Consider the following 26122-nt stretch of genomic DNA (forward strand, 5'->3'; position numbering starts at 1 on the left):
AGATCTTATCCTCTTTGCCGAGAAGCCCTCAGAGTTTGGCAGTGAGCTGTTTCCTCTCAGTGCTTTCTGTTGGCAGCGCACATCCCGGGGAGATCCAACGTGATAGCAGACAAACTAAGCAGGGCAATCTTGTTGCCACACGAGTGGTCCCTCAAGAAAGGGATTGTGGACAGGATTTTCCACAAATGGGGCCAGCCTTGATGCGACCTTTTTGCCAGTCACATCAGCACAAAATGCAGAAGCTACTTTACCCTGATTCCCCCTCCTGGAGAAGCCCCGAGGGACGCACTCATACACGATTGGCCCCTGAGTCTCTTCTATTGATTTCCACCAATACCATTGATATCCAAGGCTCTACAGAAAGTGAAATCCCTGGGAAGGACCATTATCCTTATAGCCCCTCATTGGCCTCGGCAGATTTGGTTCCCATTCTTTCAACATCATCTCTTGGAGAATCCCTGGATTCTGGACCCATTTCCAGACCTTCTGATGCATCCATCGGGGGATCCTCATCCCTCTCTGCAGTCATTGAAGCTGACAGCTTGGCTGCTCCAGTTCCCCTCATAGCCAGGCTTCATAACTTTTCCAGTGAAACAAAACAGATCATTTTGTCTTGTCATAAGCTGTCCACCAGAAGATTATATCTTAGTAAGTGGAAGAGATTTTCCATATGGGCCTCTGATCATAATATTGATCCTTACCCAAGCCCCCATGACATCCATACTAGAATTCTTGACTATGATTTTTAACAAAGGAGCGGCAGCAGCAACAGTTTGGGTTCAGTTGGCTGGTTTATCTAATTTTCATCTTGGGGATGACAGGTTAAATATCATGTCCCACAAGTTATCCAAAGCCTTTCTCAAGGGGGATGTTTCATATGAGACCACCAGTGAAAACTCAATATTCTCCATGGAATCTAAATTTTATGCTTTCCTGTATAATTCTCCCTCCATTTGAACCAGCATCATCTTATGACCTCAGATATTTGTCATGGAAAACCATTTTTCTGGTAGCTATTACGTCTGCCTGCAGAGTGTCAGAGCTTCAAGCTTTATCTATCAGCCCTCCTTATTTGATTTTTCATGCTGATGGAGTAGCACTTAAGACAAATCCTTCCTTTTTGCCCAAAGTTTGTTCAGAAACTAATAATGTGAAGTTGTTAAATCTCAATGTTTATTCTCACTGATGGGTTCGGAGCCGATCCTTGTCTCCGACACGGCTGATAACAAAGCTCAAGGTTTGCCAGTAGCTCCAGACCAAGCCCCTTATCCCATGATGCACTGCTGGAATTACCCCAGATCTAGTTTGCCGTGGCGCAGATCTCGGTGCTCCAGATAGCACTGACCAATATAAATCGATATATATATATATATATATATATATATGTAATATAGTTTTAGATTTAGTTTTAAATAAGTGCCCTGTGTTGGCTTGTTTCTTTTTATGGTGTTGGCCTAATAGTTGGCCTTGTATTTAATCCCATTCTTAGGAGTACTTGCTAGATAATTTCTTGAGTGTGTTGTTTCAATTGTTTAAAATTGTTTAATTTTATAATAGAGATGTCTGATGAGTAAGAGAAGCCACATCCTAAATCTGGCTTCAAAAAATGTCCGGATTGTGGACAAAAAATGTCAGTCACTGACGGGCATGTTCAGTGTGTTTATTGTCTGGGGGCATTACACCTCCAAGACTCTTGTAGTATCTGTCACTCCTTCTCTTCCAGGGTACTTTTAGAGTGAAAGAGGAAATTAGTGGATAGGGGGTTACTTCAGCACCCTTTCTCCGAAGTACTGGGTGACCAGGATGGTGCTAGTAGATCCTCAAAGTCTTCCAAGTCTTCAGGTGACTCGAAAGCATCGAAAAAGGCTAAAAAAAGGGAGGGTGTAGGGTCATCGGTTCCACTGTCCTCGGAACCAAGTGTCCCTTCTCTTCGGAGCCAGCTCACAGCTTTGGAGCCGGTTTCTGAGATTCCCTCATCTTCTCTGCTCCAATCAGCACCCTGGGTGCACGCCTCAAAGTCTTCTGTCAACCTCTCAGATCTGGATATGGACTGGTTGGTGCAGAAGCTTTTACGGGCACCAGGCCTTGTCAAATTGTTGTCAGCTCCGACACCTTCATTGGAGCCGAAGACCATTAACCTGGACTTGACTACTCCTCCTCCGAGCCATACTGGACTTTCTGAGCCGAAGGAGCCCGACCTGATGGTTGTTGAGCCGAGACCTGCTCCACTGTTATCAGTTCCATCTACTCGGACATCCTCTGTACCGACCAGGGACTCTAGGAGCTGACACTCTCCTGTCAGGTCCGGGGAGGATAGTTGTACCGATTTGTTGGTGCCGACTCATCCTCTCGGGGCTTTGGCTCCGATGAGCTCGGCTCCTACCTCGGGCTCGGAGCCCATGGCCTCTGTGCGGGAGGATCGGACCGTCCCTTCGGATCCGTCTACCCCTTCTCGTCGGAGCCATGGTGCGTTTGATGCTATGAGGAGAGTCCTGTCTCTGAAGACATCATCAGCATCAGATCTGGCTTCCACCTCCCCTCAAGTGCCTGTGTCTGCTCCTGCTTCTACTGGTCCACTCAAGTGTAGAGCCCCTGAGCCTCAAGTAGCCCCACAGGGTGCCTCCTGCTCTTCTGAGACCTCCCCAGATCCCCCCACTGAGGAGGTACCCAGGAAGAGACTGTGCAAGAGGAGGTACTTGGACTCCCCACAGGAGTCTTTGACATCTGACACTGACTTGGATGAGTCCGAAGGGTCCCCTTGATCCCCTTCTGAGGATATCTCCTTTGCAGAGATATTAGAGATCCTTAATCAGAGGGGAGGTTGGCAGTCCAAAAGCCCTACTGAAGACGAGTCAGTGCTCTTGAAGGCTTTTGGGTCTCAACCTTCCACTTCTTGGGTGTCTCCGCCTTACGATGAGCTCATGGAGCTGATCTCTCATAAGGCATGGGAGTCTCCGGAGGCCATGGAACCTGTCCCTTGGAAGCCAAATAAGTTAATTTCTGCCCCAGTGGACAAAGCCTTTTTGACTAAGGGAGTGCCTGTTGATGCCATGGTGGTGGCTGCAGCCACCAAAAAGGAAACTTCTGAGACGTCCTCATCTATCCATCCTCCTAACAGAGATTCTAGGATCATGGATAGATATGGGAAACTCATGTTTAGTTCAGCAACCTTTTCCCTTCAATCACTGAACTATTTAACCCATTTTACAAGACTACAAAGAGATCTCCAGAAAAAGCTAGGAGATACTCTCCAGGGTACGATAGCTGCAGGGGTTGCCGACAAAGTTAACACACAGCTCACTACCCTAAACTCAATTGTGAACTCGTCCATGCATCTCATATCTTACTCAGCTTGATGGTTCGAGTAGAGCCGCTAGTTCAGGCATTGCTCTGCGTAGACAAGCCTGGATGCATCTCTGTTCCTTTGCGGAGCCTTTCAAGTCTTCCTTTATCGACACCCCATTTGATGGCTCATCCCTGTTTGGGCCCAAGATAAAGGAAACTCTAAACAGGTGTGAGCAGGAAGGCAAGACTCTATCTGCCATTGGAGTCCATTTTTCTACCCCTACTCGGCCCTTTCCCAAGGGCCCTAATGGTGGAAAGATGTAGTTCCGAAAAGCACAGGGAGCCTTTCAGGACACACGTGGGGAAACCCCCCTCTAGAGGCAGAGGAGGGGGTTATAATGGAAGATGCCGCCCGCGCGGCAGTGGGGGTCCGCAACAGCAGGGTGACAGAGGCCAGTTCTCTGGTCAGCCCTACCAGCACTCCTGAAAGGTGACCCGGCTGTCCAGCTCTGGAGGCAGTCGGGGGTCTCTTATCTTTGTACCCAGAGGCCTGGCTAAGCATAACGTCCGATACCTGGGTACGAAGCATCATTTCCAGAGGGTATTTCATACCGTTCTCTTCCCCTCCCGTAAACAGAATCCCGGATGTTCTACCCAGTCTCATTGAACAAGCAACTATAGAGGTCCGCAAGTTGCTAGAAAGAAGAGTCATCCAGCCAGTCCCAGCAGACCAAGTTGGATTCAGAACTTACTCAAGATTCTTTTTGGTTCCAAAGAAAACAGGGGACTGGAGACCTATCTTGGACCTCAGCAGACTCAACCAATTTGTAAAAAAAAAGAAGTTCTGAATGGTCACACTTCAGGCCATTCTTCCCTTTCTAGGGGAAAATCAATCTCAAGGACGCGTACTACCACATAAAAATGGACAGACGCTCCAGAGATCACCTGCGTTTCTGGCTGGGAGCCAATCACTACAAGTTTCTTTCCCTGCCCTTTGGTCTCACTACAACCCCCAGAGTGTTCACCAAATTCATGGCAGTGGTCATGGCTTATCTGAGGCATCTAGGATTCCAGGTGTTTCCATATCTAGATGATTGGCTCCTCACCGCTACCACCAGGCATCAATTGATTCGTGCAACACAATCTACTCTGACACTCTGCCACCACTTAGGCATTACAGTCAACTTCGAAAAGTCTGCCTTGTCGCCATCGCAGCATACCATCTTTATAGGAGCAGAGTTAGATACCTCAACCACCACTCTAAGTCTTCCAGTCAAAAGGGTCCTACTTCTTTGCCAACACGTCAACTCATTGGTGTCAAAGAACAGAGCTACAGCCGCAGAGGTCTTGAAGGTATTAGGTTTGATGGCAGCAACAATTCTAGCCATTCCACTCGTACGGATGCAAATGCAAATTCTTCAATGGCTCCTGTTCGCTCAATGGTCTTACCAGAAATTACCAATGAAACATATAATTCTCATCACAAATTCTTGCAAGAGAGACCTTTGGTGGTGGTTGACGTCTCTTCATGTCACAATAGGAAGACCCTTTGTGCCCCCCCCGTAGCCACTGTGACCATGGATGCTTCCCTGATAGGGTGGGGGTGGGGCATTTTCAGGGAAAGACTGCCCAAGGCACATGGACGGATCAAGAGTCACATCTGCATATCGATGTTCTGGAGTTGAGAGAAGTACTTCTGGCGTTGCAGTACTTCCAGGACTCTCTTCCTCTAAGGACAATTGCAATTCAGACAGACAACATGTCAGTGGTCTGGTACTTGAACAAACAGGGCAGAACCAAGTCTTATCCCCTTTTTGAGAAGCCCTCAGGGTATGGCTGTGGGCTGTGTCATCCCAGCGTTTTCTGTTAGTAACGCACATCTCGGGGAAATCCAATGTGATAGCGGACAAACTGAGCAGGGAAATCCTGTTGCCTCACGAGTGGTCTGTCAACCAACACGTTGCGGACATGATTTTCCGCAAATGGGGCCAGCCTTGCTGCGACCTCTTTGCTAGTCACATCAATACCAAATGCAGAAGCTACTTTGCCCTAATACCACCTCTGGGACATCCCCCAAGAGACACACTCGTACACGATTGGCCTCCGGGTCTCCTATATGCATTCCCACCAGTTCCATTGATACCCAGGTTTTTACAGAAAGCAAAATCGCTGGGAAGGACTGTTATCCTCATAGTCCCCCATTGGCCTTGACAGATTTTGTTCTTTTTTTTTTCACCATCATCTGTTAGAGGATCCATGGATCCTGGACCCAGTTCCAGACTTCCTGACACACCTGTCAGGGGACCAAAGCTGACTGCTTGGCTGATCCACTTCCCCAAATAGCCACCCTTCATTCACTCTCAGATGACAAAAGACAAATTATATTGTCTTCTCATAAGCCATCCACCAAAAAACTATATCGCAGTAAGTGGAAAAGGTTCTCCATTTGGGCCAGTATACAAAAAATTGACCCTTTCCGAGTTCCTTTGTCATCCATTTTAGAGTTTTTGACAATGATTTTTAAGAAGGAGCAGCAGCTGCCACAGTTCGGGTTCATTTAGCTGCCATATCAAATTTCCACCTTGGATTCGATGGGTTAAATATTATGGCCCATAAGTTATCTAAGGATTTTCTTAAAGGTGTTTTTCACATGAGACCTCCTGTCAAAATCCCTTATTCTCCCTGGAATTTGAATTTTATGCTATCTCAAATAATTCTTCCCCCCTTCGAACCAGCATCATCTTGTGATCTCAAATTTTTGTCCTGGAAAACTATTTTTCCTAGTGGCCATTACTTCTGCCCGCAGAGTGTCGGAACTTCAGGCATTATCTATCAGACCTCCTTATATGATTTTCCACGCTGATAGAGTATCTCTCAGAACAAACCCCTCCTTTTTTGCTTAAAGTCTGTTCCGAGTCTAATATCAATCAGGTCATTGAGTTGCCAGTCTTTTTTCCCAACCATTCCAACAAATTGAAATACATGCTGCACAAACTTGATGTACACAGACGGCTCAGATTTTATCTTGATAGAACTAAGGATATTAAAAAATCAGATCAACTCTTTGTATCCTTTTCGGAGGCCAGAAAAGGTAGACCAGTGGCTAAATCAACCCTTTCAAAATGGTTATCGGATTGTATCTCATTTGTTCATGAAAATGCTAACATACCTTTGCCACACAAAGCAAAGGTTCATTCAACCAGAGCCGTTTCTATGTCTTCTGCCTTTCAAGCTAAATTGTCCCTTGATAACATTTGTGCTGCAGCCACTTGGTCTAAGCCTCAGACCTTTATCGCTCATTACAAAGAAGATACGGCTTCCAGGCACAGGTCTTCTTTTGGTTTTACAGTCCTGAAAAATGTACTCCCGTGAGCCACCCAGGATTGCGGGTGCTTAGGGATGCTACCCATCAGTGAGAATAAACAGTGAGATTTAACAACTTCACATAAAGAAGTTATGTACTCACCATAAAGTTCCATGTGAGTTGTTTATCTCACCTTTATTCTCACGTCCCTCCCTTCATCCCCCTCCTGACTGACAGTTGACCTAGAGGCTAGTATAATCCTGGTTGTTCAATACTTCTTCTTTCTTGGGGAGAGCTCCCCTTACAGGGGTATATATACATGCAGCAAACAAGATCTGGGGTAATTTCAGCAGTGCATCATGGGATGAGGGGCTTGGTCTCGAGCTACTGGCAAACCTTGAGCTTTGCTATCGGCCGTGTCGGAGCCGAGGATCGGTTCCGAACCCATCAGTGAGAATAAAGGCGAGATAAACAACTCACATGGAACGTTATGGTGAGTACATAACTTCTTTTTAACCAAGTTATTGAGTTACCAGTTTTCTTACCCAATCATTCCAACAAGGAGTATATGCTGCACAAACTTGTTGTTCACAGACGGCACAGATTTTATTTGGATAGAACAAAAGATTTCAGGAAATCAGACCAGCTCTTTGTTTCATTTTCTGAATCCAGGAAAGGTAGACCAGTGGCTAAAACAACTCTGTCTAAATGGTTATCTGAATGATTGTATCACCTTTGTCTGTTCAGCTGCTAATATGCTTTTGCAACACAAGATTAAAGTTAACTCAACCAGCGCAGTTTCTACATCCTCTGCGTTTTCAGCCAAGCTGCTCCTTGATAACATTTGTGCAGCAGCCACTTGGTCAAAACCTCATACCTTTATTACTCATTACAAAGTTGATAAGGCCTCCAGGGACCAGGGTTTCCTTTGGGTCCATGGTCCTGAAAAATGTATTCCCGTGAACCACCCGAGATTGATGGTGCTTGGGTCGCTACCCATCAGTCAAGAATGAATGGCGAGATTGAACAACTACATGTTAAGAAGTTATATACTCACCATAACATTCCATGTGAGTTGTTCATCTCACCTTCATTCTTACGTCCCTCCTACCCCTTCCTGGCTGATAGCTGACCTAGATGTTGGTCTCATCCTGGTTGCTCAATTTCTTCTTCCCTTATATAGGGGATAGCTATTTTATATGGTCATAGTACACGCAGCAAACAAGATCTGAGGTAATTCACAGTGCATCATGGGATATGGGCTTGACCTCAAGCTACTGGAAAACCTCGAGCTTTGCATGTGGCCGCACTTGAGCCGATGGATCAGCTCCAAAGTCATCAGTCAAGAATGAAGGCGAGATAAACAACTCACATGGAATGTTATGGTGAGTACATAACTTCTTAATCTAAGTAGTTAACTTAATTTTATCTGCAACCTGTGGGTATTCGGATCCATATCAGATTCGAGCAGGCAACTTATTTTCTAGCATCTGATCCGAGCTCCTCCCCCTACCCATAATACACCACCATCTCCTATCTTCCCTCAGATCTCGTTTGCTGTGCCATAGTGAGCATCGTGGTCTCCTTTGCTCTGAGTTTCAAGGATAAGTAAGTTAGTTATTTCTATTTTGTGTGTAAGTGGTCGTTAGTTTTCCCTCCCTCCTCCTTTTAGTGTATGCTGTTCGTCGGTTATTTCTTCACAAAAAAAAAAGTTTTCTTTCTGTGAGTAGTTTCTAGGCCCACTTCCCTTCAGTGTGTGCTAGTGTGTTGTGTTCTCTCTCTAGGGAGTGGCAATTAGTTTTTAGACTATGGCTGATCAGCCTAAGTCAGTTTTCAAAAAATGCACAGAGTGTGGCCATAAGCTGTCACTGGCTGATGGTCACACTCTGTGTGTAATATGTTTGGGAGTGCCCCATTTATCAACCCAGTGTACAATCTGTGCAGGCTTCAACCCAAGGGCCCGCAGGGATAGGAAGGCCGAATTGGTTACCAAGGGTCTTTTCCATGCCTCCATGCTGGATTCTGCCACTGTCTCTGGTATTACCGCCCAACCACCCACTCAGACAGGGACTTAAACTCCCGCTCGTTCTGGTGTTGGGGAAGATAAAGACAAGGAAAAAGAAAAAGCAAAAGACAGAAAAAGAAAAGGACAGAGAAAGGCGCAAGGAAGATAAAGAGAGAACGAGGGGTAGGCCTCGCAAGAGGTCTCCAGATAGGGAACCTTTCCCTAGTCCACCATCCAAGACTTTGAGGCCAGCTTCTCCAAGGCTCCGCTAACCCCATTTCTCATGGGATCCGATGGAATCTTCTGATCCGAGGCCTTCCTCACCCTTGCTGTGCAGACCAGCCAGATCCAAGTCGGTCGCCTCTTCGCGATCGACTCTGAGCCTATCGGACTTGGACATGGACAGGATGATGCGGAGATTCATTCAGACCCAAATACAGATGGGAGTCTTGCCAGGCCCCCTCCCTCAAGAGTGGGGACCTCCATGCCTTTTTTCTGCCCCATCTCTCCTTCCCGATCCTGGTGGCTGCTGTGGGGTTTTTGGATCTGAAATTCTTTGGAGCTGGTAGCTCGGTGCCGACGGTTCCGCCAACCTCAACTCCGGCTGTTACCGTGAGTTCCTCGGATCCAGCCTGTTCGGATCCGAGCGACTCTCGGAGCCGTGGATAGGGAGTCGGACCCGAGGGAATGGATCCATCTTCGGCTCTGATCTTTTCAGATCCAAACTGTTCCCTTGGACCTCAGGCTACCCTCGCTTCGGCTCTGATTCCCGCTTCGGACCCGGCAAGAGCTTCTTTCTTGCTGGGTGCCAAGGAGGTACGCTCTCCTTCGGCATTCATAGTGGTGGTGAGGGTTCTCTCCCAGGGATTGAGACTTCAGCCCATCTGCTCGGATTCCACCCAGACTTCACTGGATTTGGCGTTGGCTCCCTTCATCCTGTCTTAGGGACAGCCCATGCCAGAGGATCCCCAGGTTATTCCCCTTGAGGAACCCCCCGCAGCTCACGAGTCTTCTTCAGAGTCCCACTGAAGATGGCCCCTGTAAGCGCAAGTGCAAAATGAGGCACTTGGACTCCCCTGAGTCCCTTACTATGGACACAGATTTAGATGGAGAAGGTTCCCCCAGGTCCATGATGTCTCTGAAGATCCTCCGCCAGAGGGGAGGTTGGTTGGCCCCAACACCTTCTACGGATGAGTTTGTGTTCCTGGAGGCCTTTGGCATGGGCCCATCTACTTCCTGGGTGTCCCCGCCAGCAGACCCCTTGGTGGACCTTATCACCACACAGGCATGGAAGGAGCCTGACACCGTAGAGCCCATCCCCAAATGCCCTGACCAGATTCTTTCTCCTCCCACTGACAGGCAACCTTGGTCTAATGGAGCCCCCGTTGACGCTATGGTGGTCAAAGCAGCCACCAAGAAGGAACTGGTGCAAGAGAGTTTCTCAGTCCACCCTCTGGACAAGGAGTCCAGGTCGGTGGATAAGTTTGGGAAGCACGTTTATTCGTCAGTGACCTTTTCCATACGTGCGCTGAACTATTTGGCATGTGATACAGCTGCAGCGAGACCTTGTCTCAGAATTCGATGAGTCTCCCCCAGAGTCCTTATAGCAGCAGGACAAACAACTGTTCTCCGCAAAAATGTCGACTCTAAAGTTGATATCAAACACGTCCATGCGTCTCCCTTCCCACGCCATGGAAGGAGCAGCTAGGGCACCTGGGACAGGCGTAGCCATAAGGCGAAACGCCTGGCTCAGGTTGTGTCAGTTTGCGGACCCTTTCAAGGTGTCATTTACTAATGCTCCCAACGATGGTTCCTCCCTTTTCTGGAAGGCAGTACGTGACACTCTTGTCCAGAGCGAGAAAGACAGGAAGACTTTGTCTGCCATTGGGATCTGCTTCTCTAACCCTCAGCAGTCCTTTTCTAGGAACCAAAGAGGGCAAAAGAAGATCTGGAAATCTCAGTTTTCCCAGGAGTTTCAGGACAACTCTTCCCCCAGAGGCAGAGGGGGAAAGGATCGATGCTGACCCAAAGGTAGAGGGGATCCCAGGAACTTCAGGTCTAGGGATCCTTTGTCTGACAGGCCCACTCAGCAGCTCTGAGGGGTCCCCTGACTGTCCTACTCTGGAGGCAGTCGGGGGGAGATTGTCATTGCACTCAGCAGCATAGGAGTCCATAATTGCAGATTGTTTGGTGCTACAAATAATATCCAGAGGCTACACTATCCCATTTGTTGCCCCGCCAAGTGCTACAAGACACCTCCTGGTTGTTCCACCTGCTCACAGGGAGGCCACAGCTCTAGAGGTTTCAAAGCTGCTTCACAAACGAGCCATCGAACCGGTCCCTCTCGAGCAGTCCGGATTAGGCATTTACTCCAGGTTCTTTTTAGTGCCAAAAAAGACGGGGGACCTGTCAGCCTTGAACCTGTCTGTCGCCAAACAAAAGTTCCGGCTGGTCACCCTACAGTCCATACTACCTTACCTCCGAGAGTGCGACTGGATGTGCTCATTGGACATCCAGGATGCTTACTACCATATCAAGGTCCTCAAAAGCTCCAGGGGGTTTCTTTCTTCACTTTCGGCTGGGAGCCAGTCACTTCCAGTTCAGAGCGCTACCCTTTGGTCTCATCACAGCCCCCAGGGTGTTCACCAAGGTAATGGCGGTAGTAGCAGCTCACCTGAGGCTTCAGGGAATTCAGGTATTTCCTTACCTGTATGACTGGCTCTTCACTGCGTCCACCAAGCGTCTTCTGTGTCTGGCCTGGGACTACTTTCTTCTCTTGGCAGATAGCCTGGGGATTACAGTCAATGTTCACAAATCTCTTTTACAACCAGTACAAGTTCTAGACTTTATCGGGGCATGGCTAGACACTTTGCAGCTAAGTTTTCTCAACACCAGACAGGATCTTACACCTCAGGGACCACATCGCTCTAATCGTGAACATAAAGTTTCCAAAGGCGAGCGATGTTCTCCGGGCCCTGGGCTCCATGCCTGCCTCAATCTCTGTTCTCCCTTGCGCATGCCTTCATATGCGGGTCCTTCAATGGACTCTAGCTATCCAGTGGTCTTGGCTAGACCTGCCCATGGATTTTCCGATAAGGATCAGTCACACCTGCAGGACGTCTCTCCTTTGGTGGCTCCATTCACCGGATGTTGCAGCGGGACACCCTTTCTTGTCATCTCCAGCCCAAGCCACAGTGACCACGGATGCCTCCCCCTGGGTGGGGGGGACACTGTTCGGGAAGGACAGTCCAAGGCATGTGGTCCCAGATAGAGACCAAGTTGCACATAAATGTTCTAGAGATGAGGGTAGTGCTTTTAGCGTTGAAAGTCTTCCACACTGTTCTTCCTCTGGGTATGATTGCAGTTCAGTCAGACAACATGTCGGTTGTCCGGTATATCAACAAGCAAGGGGGAACCAGATCTTATCCTCTGTGTCGCGAGGCCATGAGAGTGGGCGATTTCCACCAGTCAGTTTCTGATTGCAACACACATCCTGGGACACTCCAACATTTTAGCGGACAGATTTAGTCGGGCTATTCTGATGCCGTATGAGTGGTCTCTGAAACAGTCAGTAAAGGAGGAGATATTCCTTGCATGGGGGACAGCCTTGCTGTGATCTCTTTGCCATCTCCTTCCAATGCAAAGTGCAGCGAGTTCTTCACTCTGATTCCCTCACCAGGGGATGCACCCAGAGATGCTCTATCCATGTTTAGCCCCCCAGGCTACTGTATGCTTATCCACCATTACCACTCATTCCAAAGTTCATTCAGAAAGCTTGCCGACTGGGGTGCAAAGTGATCCTCATAGCCCCATTCTGGCCTCATCAAGTTTGGTTCCCCTTCCTTTGGTCTCATCTTCTAGCACCTCCATGGATTTTGAAATCCTGCCTGAATCTAATCTCTCATCCTTCGGGTGCCTACCCTCCCAATCTGGACAGTCTCAAGCTGACAGCTTGGCTGCTCCAGTTCCCTTGATTGCCAGGACTCCCGGTCTTTCATCCCCTGTAAAATCTATACTAGTGGCTTCTCTTAAAGATTCCACTAGGAAGGTCTATCGCAGTAAATGGAGACGTTTCTCTATCTGGGCCTCTCAGAGAAACCTGGATCCTTTTACATCGGTGTTGGATTTCTTAACTAGTATTTTTCAACAAGGAACTTGTTCCTCCACGGTGAAAGTACAACTGGCAGCCATTTCTAATTTTTGTGCAGGTGAAAATAAGATTGCACTGGCCTCTTCTAGGCTATGTAAAGCCTTTCTTAAAGCCACCTTTCTTCTGCGTCCTCCCATCAAAGATTTGGTTCCTCCTTGGGACCTCACTTTGGTTCTCCAATCATTAGTAACTCCTCCTTTTGAACCTGCTGCATCAGTGGATTTAAAGTTTTTGTCTTGGAAGACAGCCTTCCTAGTGGCTATTACGTCGGCTAGGATGGTCTCTGAGCTGCAGGTTGTGTCTGCTGTGCCTCCTTATTTGGTCTTCCATAAGGACAGAGTCTCTCTCCGTAAAAATCCTTAATTTTTTTCCCCAAAGTGGCATCTCAATCAAACATAAACCAAACAATTAATCTACCTGTTTTCTTTCCAAATTTTCAGAACAAAGGGGAATATAAACTTCATTTGTTAGGTGTTCATAGACAACTTCATTTCTACCTTCATAGAACACAATCCTTCCGTAAGTCTGATCAATTATTTGTCTCATTTTCTAAACCTCGTTTGGGCAAAGCCATTTCCAAGGTTTCTATAGCCAGATGGATCACTCTGCATTCTACACATTTACAAAGCCAAGGGTTTATCTCCTCCTGATCTGATTAAAGCTCACTCTACCAGGTCCATGGCGACTTCTGCTGCTTTTTGGTTTAAGGTTCCTTTGGATGGCATTTGTGCAGCAGCAACTTGGGCAAATTCTCATACTTTCATCGCCCATTACAAATTATATCTGATTTCCAGAGGGAGAGCATCCTTTGGCTCTGCGGTACTCAGGAATATCCTTCCATGAGGGCCTCCCAGGATTTGTTGAGTAGCTGGGGTCTCTGTCCCACAGGTCACAGACAAAATGAAGTTAACTACTTTAGATAAAGAAGTTATGTACTCACCATAATGTTCCATCTGAGTAGTTATACTTCATTTTTCTGCAACCTTCCCACCCTCCATCCCCCTGACCTTTTCCTGTGAATAAACAGGTTAGGTTTATTTAGCGGAGTTGCTAATGTGTATAGTTGCAGCAAACTCGATCTGAGGGAAGATGGGAGATGGTGGTGTATTATGGGTAGGGGGAGGAGCTCGGAGCAGATGCTAGAAAATAAGTTGCTGGCTTGGATCCGATATGGATCTGAATACCCACAGGTTGCAAAAAAATGAAGTATAACTACTCAGATGGAACGTTACGGTGAGTACATTTTAGTAAATATTAGGAAAAGAGAATAGAAGGTCAATCTACACATGCACAATGGGAAGAAATCTCTAAGGCTCCCAGGTAAGAGTAATATGACTTAGAAGGTTTAGGATTTTTTGTTTGGCAGTGATTCCATAGGTGTTTTTGTAGCATAAGTAGACTTCAGAGGATTTTTTCATAGGTAGATTGCAAATGCTGGAGGTGTGATGGGAAGGGATAGATCAATGGGAGCATGTTCTTTGGGAATGGAACTAGTTGGCAGATTCTTAAACTTCATTAGAGAATACTTTACTTTGGAGCCCATCAGGTCTGGTCCATAATTCCCAGATGTTCCTTACTGGACTCTCCCCTTTGGTATTTTTAGATAAACTAGTTGGGGAGTGCCTTTCTTTTAGTTCAGTAAGCAACATCATAGCAAAACATTTTGCATGATTGCAGACATTTCAACATTAGGAACTGCTTAGATATATATTTGGAGTATTGTACAGTGACTTTGTTTTTTGTGTTTATTTGATGAATTTTATGTCTCAGATATGCAGAATTAACTGTAGCTGTTCTACCCATTTGTCTTTTTCTGTCATTGAGCCTGTGTTGTGCTTATGTATTCACCTCATGTTTTTAGGGCAGAAAGCAGTCTTTTAATTGCCCACATATAGTTATGTAACGTAGACGGATATAGGACAAATCCTTAAGGTGACAGGGTTTACTTCTGACATTGTTAACCAGTATTGTATATTTTCTCCCATTTGGAGTGCCAGTCCCAGAGAAGCTTTGCGCAACAGGAGTTTCATTCTGAAACTCTAAAGGTAAATGGCAAATCAAAGGTAGCTTTCAGGTTGGGAACTTGAGGTATTCATAATACGTAGCATATATATCACCTTCTATCTTTTGAAGGATCTGTTGATCCTCGTTGAGTTTGGTTTAGAAAATGGTAAATATGCTCATTCTAGTTTCAGTGTTGACAGTCTATGCTGACTCCATTCTGCCTAATAGTTGCTGAGCAAAGTTGGAGTTTGTGATTAACCGACCACTGGCTGAATATTGTAGTAAAAAAAACAAGTGACTGATAGTGAATAGGTAATGTCTTCTGCAATTTCCGTAATGAGTTCTGGCTGAAACAGATGGTGTTGGCAGCCACTTTCACTGGTGCTGGTTGCTTAAAGAGGAGCTGCTGAAACATATTCTTTGGCTAATATTTAGTAACAGATGTTCTAACTTATTTTGCCCAGCATGTTCTGTTTCTTTCCTTTTTATACTCATTTGTTTTTGCAGTTATTCATCCTGTATATTGATAGATCACAGAATGCATTAGATGACTTTTGGCAAGCAGCTATTTCCACCCACCTCTGATTTCAGGAAATGCACAATACGATCTTTATTAATAAAGGAGGCTTTGCTTGGAAGAACTGGCTGGAATTAGGAGGAGGAAGGCAGACTGAATGTTGATAGTGACTATGTATCACATAAAACCAGTATTTCAGTACTCACTGTTTGTGTCTGACCCTTAATTCCAGCATCTGCAATATTCTGTTAAAAGTTCGTGAAAGTATATATAGTAAGATGGTGTCTCAACACTAGCAGCATAATTTTTTGGACATGGATTTTGAGTTTCTAGTATGAGATTTTAATGTTGGCTGTGCATTGTAATGACATGGATAAACATTCATTGGATTTCTGATTGAAGTAAAGAATTAATTTTGGTTTGCAGTAAAGAAAGTGTTGTAGTCAAATGAAGGACACCAAGGATATTATTGTTTAGATTAATTGACTACTTTTTTCTTAAGATTCAGGCTTGGACAAGAATGTGGCTGGCACGAAAAAAATACTTGGAAAGACAGCAGTACTTTAGGAAGCATGTAAGCATTTGAAATTACTACTCAAGTAATGTTTTTGTCGTATTTATCATTTTTTTTAATTGATATAATTTTTTCAGCATAAAATCACAAAAATCAAATTGCTTGCATCATCAAGTAATCATTTCGAACTTTAGTGTGCCAGTCACATAACCATGAATTATATTACACTTTCTACATCAGAGCAAGAAGTACAAAAAGCTCTGTAACTTACTTGTATTAAGTAATATTACATTGTGGAGCCTCACTGAGTTTGTAGATGATACCTTTCCTTTTCTCTTCTGTTTGGCTGTTTTTCTCTGAACATCCTGCACACTTTGGGGCAGAAGTAAAGATAAATGAGCCTTCCACTAGTGTATGCCGGAATGTCATGCACCACACTAGAAAACCGCCTATCCCCTAAACCTGACTGTTCTTTACAGTTGCTTGAGCAGTTATGCAGGCATTTATCTTGGAAATGTTTCCACATCTCATACCTAAAGCAGTTAAGTAATTGAGTTGCTTCTGGGGTCACCAAGTCGCAAAGCATCACCTGTATCATAGTTGTTTTATTGCTTGGAAGAACTGCGCAATGTGAAACACTCTGCTCTAAGTGCCAGTATCATACAGTTACCCCACCCTGCAGGACGAAAAAACATAACTTGCACAGCCCTTGGTCTGTGATAATATAATCAACAGGCAGATGGCAGGCAATGGTTATAACTTCTTAGAGGTGCAAATCCATTCCCAAAGTAGCATTATTTCCAGGGTGCCAGGGCCTCACCTTTAACGAATGGAGTCTTGAATTCACATGTCTTCCTGTTTGGTGGATGACAAGCAGCCCATGAGATATCCTTGGCCAGCTACCTTGAGGGGGTACATATTAGGGTGCAGTGCACTATCCATCCTCCAGTTGAATGACCAGAACAACATGCAGTTTTCCTGCTTCTGGAAGTGCTTCCTTAAGTCCCCAGGCTGGAGCTTGATTGGAGTACTTGAGACTGAGGAAACTCTACTCCAGTGCTGACTTTCCTAAGATAAACATGATCCAAAGGGTTTTCCCACACCAAGTTTTGCTGGTCAGCCTCTCAACCTCTTTTTTTTTTTGTGGTGGGACCTATTTTTGTGGGTGTAGGAGTGAAGCCTTCGAGAACATGGCCTGATGCCATCACCATGCAGTGGATATGTCCCTTGTCCCCATGGCATCCTTAGTAGTCATATCTCCTTATGCCAGTTCCCCACTGCCCAACAGCTAATATGCCCAAGGACAGTAGGACACTGAAACCTCTTCACTGCAGCTCTCCACTGGTATAATCCATTCTTTACAAGAACTGTAAGGCTCAATAAGTCCACAAGGACTGGCCTTTGACCCCGTATTTTTCTCTAGAAACACCTGTCTCTGGAACTTGCTATCCAGGACAGCATATTTGCAGTCTGGAAACACCCATATTTGCTCCCTTAGCTTCCAAGAAATTTAATGGACCCTCCTACAAGCCCATGGTTGAATGGAGTGGAGCACTTGTAGACATACTGCTTGAGCAGACTCTGGTCCAATATAAATCCAAGAGATCATTTTGCAGTTTTCGTATTGACAGGAAGTCCTGAACTTTGCTCAGGATGCACTAGAAGATTGTAGTCTCTGTCATGTTGAAATTTAGTTGTCTGTCTCACTTGCCAAGGTTCTTGTCCTGTTTAGTAGATCAGATGCTGGAAAGCTTTGAGCTGCCCGAGTCTGGGATGAAGGAAGAGCTGGTCAATTTGCAACTATTTCCAGCCTCTCTAGCGAGCTGTCTTGTGACTCGCTAACTTTTGCTGTTCTGATTCTGTGATGGAGCAGCAGACTGAAGCATATACTTATGCAGGATGGCTTGGCTAAGGCTATTTTCCCCCATCAAGAAAAGCTTTGGCAAACCAATCTGAATGCCACTCTTCAGGAAGAAGTCCTGCTTGACAACCCTTCCCAAGAGTTGGTTGATGACCACTTGAAAGGGAAACGAGCCCTCACTACTTTCAAGTGTCTCTCTGACCCCCCCTCTTTGAGCCCTCCATCTCATAAATTAGGTCCATCACATTGGTAAAAGCTCTGTTTGACTAAAGAAGTCCTTATGGCATCAGATGGTCTTAAACCCTGGTGTGTGATCCTGTCAGCTCAACATTTGCAGTCCTGACTACCAAGGTTGTACATTGGGGGGGGGGGTCTTTTGCATTTGCCTCTATTTGTAGGGCCATCATAAAGGACCGGTGAAATGCTCAACATAAGGTTTATTGCTGCAGTTTGATTTCTTATCCATGGGAATTAGGCACAGGCAGACAGGCACCATTCTGATATTGTTTTCAGAATTTTCACATAGCCACAGGACAGACATGAACTGCTTTTCTTACCCATGACATCATCTCAGTGCATGGTTGAAAAGGGAACAGTAGCTCATGCCATTTTTAGTTTATTTTTGCTGAAAAAAGTAATCAGGCATTTACTACACGTTTCCATTTGTAATGACTTCCAGAGAACGTACCCATCTTTGGAACCTGGACATCTTTTATTAAAACAAATTTTCTAATTGTTGTATTTGTTTTAACAATGTTTCTGTGAATCACTGACAGTCCTATTAAAACATTTGCATCTTTGGATGCCTAATTCTGCCCGAAAACTGGCATCTGCATTGCCTTTTCTGTCTAAGGAACAGCCACAATTTATACACTTGTGGCTGCTACGCTACTTTCATCAAGATGATGATGTCTTCACTGGACTTGGAATCTTCTGAGAATCTCAATCATACAAAGCTGTTGGTATTAACTTAAGGGCTGCTCACCTGTCCCCTAGTTGCAGGAAATCCCTTCAGCAATAGCCATAAATATAATATTTCACTTAAAGAATAGTAGTGGATATAAAAAAAATATAAAACCAAACAATTTAAATGTCAAGGAACCAGCATACTGAGAGAGAGAGAGAGGACATAGCTTCTGCACCATCCTTGCCATGACCAGTGGGTGTTAGAAATGGTGAGGTGTCACATTTTCTTCCTGTAGTCCTACAGCCTAAATTGACCTTGCCCTCTTCTGTCCAACCCAGTTTGGAGGGTGACAGTGGAATATTATTTAGTACCTTCTAAACAGTGCCTGTGCTGAAGTGGGACCTCCAGACACCCATGACAAACATCCATCCATTCTTCAAAGTTTTTAAGGTGTGCAAATAAAAATGTTCTCTCTGCAAAAAGTTTCAACTGTTTTACAGGTTGAGACTCCAGACACTTGTTCTGCTATCTGGTATACATTTGTCCTTTGAAAGAGGCTATCTGTAAATTTACAGGTTTCAGTTTCCAAGGGCTGGTTGTGTAACTTACTCTCTGCCACTTTTGATTACAGAAAATTTGCTGAAGAATACATGGTCATATCTCCACACAGCTGTGTTTTCAACTTAAGGTGGTGTCCCTGGTAAAAAGAAAGGCAAATCCCATTCCCCCTAATTCCTCAAATTCAGTCAATAGAGATGATCTTGCTTACAACAGTGAAGGTAGCAAAACCATGTCATTAAGCTTCACTGCAAAGGAAGTTTCTTTCAGGAACATATTAAATATAATGAGAAAACATTTCAATTTATGGAAAGTAGTAGTGTAGGAGTCACATAAAAGGTACCAAGACCACCTGGGCCTAAAGGAACCTAGATTAACTGTTGTCCCTTCAGTATTCCAGACATTTGAGAATTGCCCTCGAAACCAAATTTGTTAAACTCCAACCTTCAGAAATGCCGTTATAAAAATTAAGTAGCTGACAGTGATATCTCTAGATGCTACAGAGGGAATCCAGACTGTGGCTGTAGGTCTCAACTCCGTTGCTATATGCAAAGTGTTGTGTTGGACTGATTTGAAGAAATTGTGGTCATTCAAACAATTGTTTTGTCCTCCATCTCTGAGGTAGAGTAGAAGGTATCATGCAGAACAGTGGCCCTTTTAAAGAAAGCAATTCAAGTCTGACCAATCCAGACGAAAGGGCATTTGAGAAAAAGGAGGCCCAGGAAGATGGGGGCAAGCAGCAAGGTGACAGTGGCAGGTAAGTTTTTTTCTTTCAAGATAATGAATAACTACTGATTATGCTTCCCCATCTGTCCTCCTTTTCCTTCTTCTGCCATTCCTGTGCTACCATCACATATTTCCGGAAGGATGTTCTCCTAATTCAGAGCAGACTGGTTCCTCATAGCAATAGGCAGGTGAATAAATGGGACTGATTTCTACAGGATATAGAATCTTTTGTGACTTCTTAGGAATGTTGCTACATTCTCTGCTGCCAGTAGTGTCTGGCATAGACCATTCTGACTTATCCTGTGCAGTGTGAACTATAGAAGGAGTTCAACTGGAGAAGTGAAAGCACCCCCCCCAATTATTCTCAGTCACAAAAAAAGAATAGTTGGAGACCCATACATGACCTATATGTGCTGGATACGCTTATGAAAGGATCCTGATACAAGATGCTAGCCCTGCAGGCACATTTCATACACTTAAACCAAAATCACCACTGGTTACTCTTCATCTGAAAATGCTTTTCTAGGCATGCTTATTTATGAAGATCTCTGACAATTTCTAAGTATCGGGCTGGGTGAGATCATTTTTGTTGGAAGATCTGCGGGTTATAGATCAGTGTTTTGATGAAATGGGAATGTTTTATTGCTTAAATGCTCTCCATTGAATAGATTGAGGTTGTAGAATAGTGGGAGTAAGGATTTTACCTAACCTCCAGTGTTGTGCATTGAGTTCCTACATTTAAAAATGCAGTTTAGGGTCCAGGAAGGGTGTACTCCCTACTAAATGATCATCATCATAATTATGATCACTGCTATAGTAGCCTAAGCTGTATGAGGTTATATCTTGCATAGGATAGAACAGCCATCCAGCTTCCAAAACTTTAGGATGGCTTTGACGCACCCAAACCATTAGGCAGCTTGAGCTAAGTTTACTAAAACTCTAGCTTGGATGTCAAGCCCTTCAGAGAGTTACCGCCACGAAAGAGAGTTCTCCTTTGTAGGATTTCGAGGATCAACAGTTAGCTTGCACCATTCCACTACTAGGCAAATAAGTTCTCATTTGGGGGGGTACATTATCTTCCACTTTACTTTTTATTCCAGAAAACTAACCATCTGATACTGTCAATTTTTCATCTCGCCCTCACACATGGGTCCTGATCCAATCCATCGGATCTGACTCTGCCGTTACTAAACTCGTGGCAAAAAAAAAGTTCTTGGATAGCTCCCCTTACCCACAATGCATCTGTCCCTATTACCTCAGATCTTGTTTGCTGCTTTGCAAAGACATGGTCCGATCAGCTAGCTCTTGGGTTATCAGGTCATTCTGTTATATTTCCTTCTGTAGTCTCATTTCTATATCTTGTTAGTGTAGTTGGGCTTTTTCTATCGCCCCCTTTTTTCTAAACAAAAAAAAAACCTTTCTTTTACAGTAACCGTTTTTTATTAGGTTACTTTCATCATCTCTCTCTCCCTCCCCTTTTCCGCTAGTAACCACTTTTTTATAGGATACTCTCACTTTTACATTTAAGTTATTCCTTTAACTACTATCATTAGTAGTTATCTTTTTCTTCTATTTCCATCTATATTTGCATATTAAAATTCAATCCTTTTTCCCCTATTTTTGCTGTTGTGTGTGTGTGTGTGTGTGTGTGTGTGTGTGTGTGTGTGTGTGTGTGTGTGTGTGTGTGTGTGTCAGCATGAGTGTTTACTCTGTCCATATTTTTTGCATCATGGTAGAGCAGCAAGATTAAACCTACAGGATTCAAGAAATGCCCAAAGTGCAGTCATAAGATTCTTTTTAGTGACTCTCACTCTGTGTGTGTTTATTGTCTTGGGCCCCTTCATTTACAAGAAGATTGTGCGATCTGCCATTCTTTCCACCAGCGAGCTTTGGTTGAGAGAAAAAACAAGCTCATATTGAGGGGCATGCTGCCATCTGCTTTTAAGGAGGCTATTTCTGGCAGGCAAAATCTGGTTCTTCCACCAAAACTAAATTGGCTCATTCTCGCCCTGCTTCTTCACTTTCCTCAAAATCTAGTAACAGAGGAAAGATGGAGGCCTTCTTTGGCTCTTATGTACCCTTTGGAGCCGAAAGCTAAAACGTCAAAAATCTTCCAAGTCTGTGACTCAGTCTGAGCCTTCTGCGCCGATCAATTCTGGGTTGGATCCAGCTTCTTTGGCTCCGATTTTATTTTATCTTTTGATTGGATCTGTTGATGTCTGATCCGACAGGAAGTCCTTTCAAGCCAATATTGACACTACCAAGGACTCTGTACTCCCCGACATTTGATCCGTTTCTATCAAGGGTACCATCTCCATTCTTATCTAGACCAAGATCCCCATCAGCATTCTCTTCCTGTTCAACCAGGAGCCTTACTGAAGTAGACATGGAATGGATGGTGCAGAAGATTTTGTGGGCACTGAGCATCACTAAGTCCCCCTCTGACTCGACCTTTGCACTGCCAGTTCTGTCTAAACCATCTACTCCCCCTCGTCGTCCTCCTCCGACTTCAGGGCAGGTTTCTGAGTAATTGAATCCGTTACACTTGGTGCCTTTCAACTCTGATCCAAAAATGTTCTCTCCCTTGGATCAGACCTTTGCTCAGAGCTCTTCAGCATTTTCGGAGCCAGAGAGTTCCTGGAGCCGCAGTGAACCTCGCAAAGCTAGAGTGCTTTTGACTCCCAGATCTTTGGAGCAGTCACTGCACCTTGGGACTTTGACGCAAGTGAGCATGGCTCCAGCTTCTACCCCTGTTGAGCTGCCTTCTGCCCCCACGGACTTCAATCCCGTCAAGGTACCCTGCATTCTTCGTCTGACCAGGATGTTCCACAGGAACAGCAGGACCTCAGGCACCAGGATACCTATCCGGGTACCCCTGCCTCTTCTGATACCTTCCCAGCCTACCCCACTGAGGAGGTCTATAGGAAGAGACTTTGAAAGAGGAAGCATTTTGACTCCATAGAGGAGTCGGCCATGGAAGACACTGATCTAGATGAGGGAGAAGGATCTCCATGGTCATCTCCTGAGGATGTTTCCTTTGGGGAGATTCTGGAGATCCTGAAACAGAGAGGTGACTGGCAACCCCTTAATCCTTCACCTGAGGAATCTGTGTACCTGGTGGCCTTTGGTTCCTGCCCATCTAGCTCCTGGGTGACTGTGCCTACTGATGTGCTCATAGGTTTGATCTCTCAGTGAGCATGGGAGAGCCTGGATTCCATCAAACCTGTTCCTCAGTGACTGAATAAAGTAATCACCATCCCATCTGATGAGGCCTTCTGGACAAAAGGGGTAGCAGTAGATGCCATGGTCATGACAGGTGTGACCAAGAAGGAACTTTCTGTGGAGAGTTCATTATCCACCCTCCTAATAAGGATTCTAGGATGATGGATAGATGCTGGAAGCAAGTGTTTTCTTCAGTGTCCTGTGCCTTGCAGTTGCTGGATTATCTTTCTCATTTTACCAGGTTGCAAAGGGATCTGATGAAGAAGCTGTAAGATATCCTTGAAGGGCAGTAGCTGAGAGTGCAAGAAAGACTGTAGCTTCCCAGTTAGCCACCAAACATTCCATAATGAACTCTTCCATAAGGCTCATCGTGCATGCATCCAAAGGAACAAGTAGAGCAGTGGGGTCTGGCATCTCTATGAGAAGGCATGCCTGGATGTGCCTATGCGATTTTACAGAGCCAAGTCTTTGTTCATCAATGCTCCATTTGACTACATTTCACTTTTTGGTCCCAAAGTTAAAGATATGCTATGCAGGTGTGAGAAGAAAGGTAAACCTCTTTCTGCCATGGGCATACGTTTTTTGGCTCCCCAGAGACCTTATCCTAAAGGTCAGAGAGGCAGCAGAAAAATGTGGTTCAAGAAGTCTCAGGTGTTCTACCAAGATACAAGTGGATAGTTTTCCTGCAGAGACAGAGTGGGAAACTATAATGGAAGACAAACTTGTGGCAGAGGAGATCTGCAAAACCAAGGGTCCCAGCAGTCTTTCTTCGGGAAACCCTTTCAACCCTCCTGAAAGGAGACTGAATTGTCCACACCTGGAGGCAATCCGGGGTCTACTATCCCTGCACTGGAGAGCCTGGCAAAAGATAACTTCTGATATGTGGGTGCAGAGGAATACTATGCAGGGGTTACCAAATTCCCTTTTCTCAACAACCCCCTCCCACCAAGAAAATCCCTGACGTTCCACTCAGTCAAAGGGATTAGGCAGTTATTCAAGTTCAAAAACTGCTGGAAAAAGAGCCATCCAAGAGGGTCCCCTGAGATCAGAGAGGATTCGTAACTTACTGAAGATTCTTTTTGGTTCCAAAGAAAACAGAAGACTGGAGACCAATCCTGCATCTTAGCAGATTGAACAAGTCAGTTTGACATTGCAAGTTCCAAATGGTCACAATGCAGTCCACACTTCCATTTCTGGAACAGGAGGATAAGGATGTACTCTATGGATCTTCAGGATGCGTACTACCATATAAAAATGGACAGATGCTCCAAAGGATATCTATTCTTCAGGGTGGGAACCAGTCATTAACAGTTCAGAGCACTGTCTCTGGTCTTACTACCACCCCCAGTGTTCACCAAATGTATGGCAGTGGTTGTGGCTCACTTAAGATGACAAGGATTCCGGGTGTTTCCTTATTTAGATGACTGGCTCATATCTGCCCTGACCAGGCATACTCTTATCTGCACAAGAGACTTCTTCAAATCTGTACCGAACTAGGCATAACCATAAAATCTGAAGTAGTTACTTCATTTGTTCTGCAACCTGTGGGTATCGGATCCGATCTCGGATCCGAGCCGGCATCTTTACTAGCTAAAAGATCTGAGCTCCTAGCTCCTCCCCTTACCCATAATCCCCTGTAACATACTTCCTTTCCCCAGTTCTCGTTTGCCACGGCTGAGAGAAGCTTCAAGTGAAGAGCTCCTAGGCGTGGGTGAGAACTTTCTGGTTTACCAAACCGTAAAAAAGTTAGACTCTGATATTTTTCGTTGTGTGTGTGTGTTTATTAGCGCCCTAGTCGTTGTGTAGTATTATTAGTTTAAAAAATTTGTGGTAATTTTTTGCCTTAATTTTTATTTCCCTCCCCTTAGTTTGTCGTGTATTATGGCTGAAAGGCTCAAAGCCATATTCTCTAAGTGCACTGAGTTTGGCCATCAGCTTTCCCCAGCTGATGGCCACACTGAATGCGTTCTTTGTCTGGGGGTGGCCCATTTGTCCACCAGCTGCCAAAGTTGTGCAGCATTTAACCCCTGGGCCACCAGGGATAGGAGGAACAAGTTAATCCTGGCGGGATTATTACCACAGGATTCTTCTTCCTCCTCTCCCTCTAAGGCACAGGCCGCGACTGCGGCCCCCGGGCCTTTGGACCCCCCTACCCTGTCTGGGACTCAACCTCCCTCAGATTCTCAGGGTCAGGGGGACTCTTCTTCCTCCTCTAGGGAGAAGAGGCACAAAGAAAAGCACAAAAGTCACAAGAGGTTGGCTGAGACTCATCCCTCAGCCCTGCCATCTAAAGTTACGAGTCCCTCCATGAGGGCCTCCGGATCCTCTCCCTCTCGGCTCCATTCGCCTTGTTTCTCGCCAGAGGAGGAGTATCGGTTTTCCTTGAGGTCTTCGAGGCGGCCCTCCTGCCTCGACGACCTCTTCTAGATCGACAAGGAGCCTGACTGACGCGGACATGGATCGGATGATGCGTCGATTTTTGCAGACTCCTGCAGATGGGGGTGCTCCTGCCCCCCCCTCCGGGGGGAAGAGCAGCCCCCTTCTTTACCCCAATAGGTCCTTCTCTGACCCAGTTTGGGGTCTCGGAGTCGTCGGATCCGGGCCATTTTGGAACCGGGGAGTTGTTGGCGCTGACAGCACCGGTTACTTCGGCGCCAACTTTACCCTCGAGCTTGTCGGATCCTGGCTCTCGGGGCTGAGAGTGGAGCGTCGGATCTGTGGGGGTAGGTGTGTCTTCGGCTCCGTTCAGGTCGTAGCACACTTCCCTCTCGGGTCCGACCGCTTCGGCTCCGACGCCAATCCCTACCTCGGAGCTGAGGGGGCTGCTTTCGGAGCCTGGGGAAAGCGGTTCACCTTCGGCATTCGAGATAGTGGAGAGGGTTCTGTTGAGGCCTTCCAGATCCCCGGTCCGGGCGATGGATCCCCCCACCCCCCCTACACATTTGGGTCTATCCTCCATCATCCGGCCACTCGGACAGGCTACACCAACACTCCAGTTAGTTCCCTTAGAGGAACAGGACCCCGTGGGTGAACCCTCCTCGGATAGCCCCACCGAGGAGGTTACTCGCA

The 26122-nt window shown here is 45.6% G+C and overlaps 1 protein-coding gene across 1 annotated transcript in view; it reads left to right on the top strand.

Annotated features, from left to right (window-relative positions):
* IQGAP3 (IQ motif containing GTPase activating protein 3) overlaps positions 1–26122 on the top strand; it is a 2364408-nt gene that overhangs the window by 1180026 nt on the left and 1158260 nt on the right. Inside the window, exon 21 of the mRNA XM_044079778.1 lies at positions 15768–15839. Within this exon, the coding sequence (XP_043935713.1) occupies positions 15768–15839 (72 nt within the window). The remainder of the gene's footprint in view (positions 1–15767; positions 15840–26122) is intronic.

Source organism: Protopterus annectens, chromosome 8.part0 (genome assembly GCF_019279795.1).
Source record: "Protopterus annectens isolate FY-2018-M chromosome 8.part0, PAN1.0, whole genome shotgun sequence".
Taxonomy (NCBI): Eukaryota; Metazoa; Chordata; order Ceratodontiformes; family Protopteridae; genus Protopterus; species Protopterus annectens.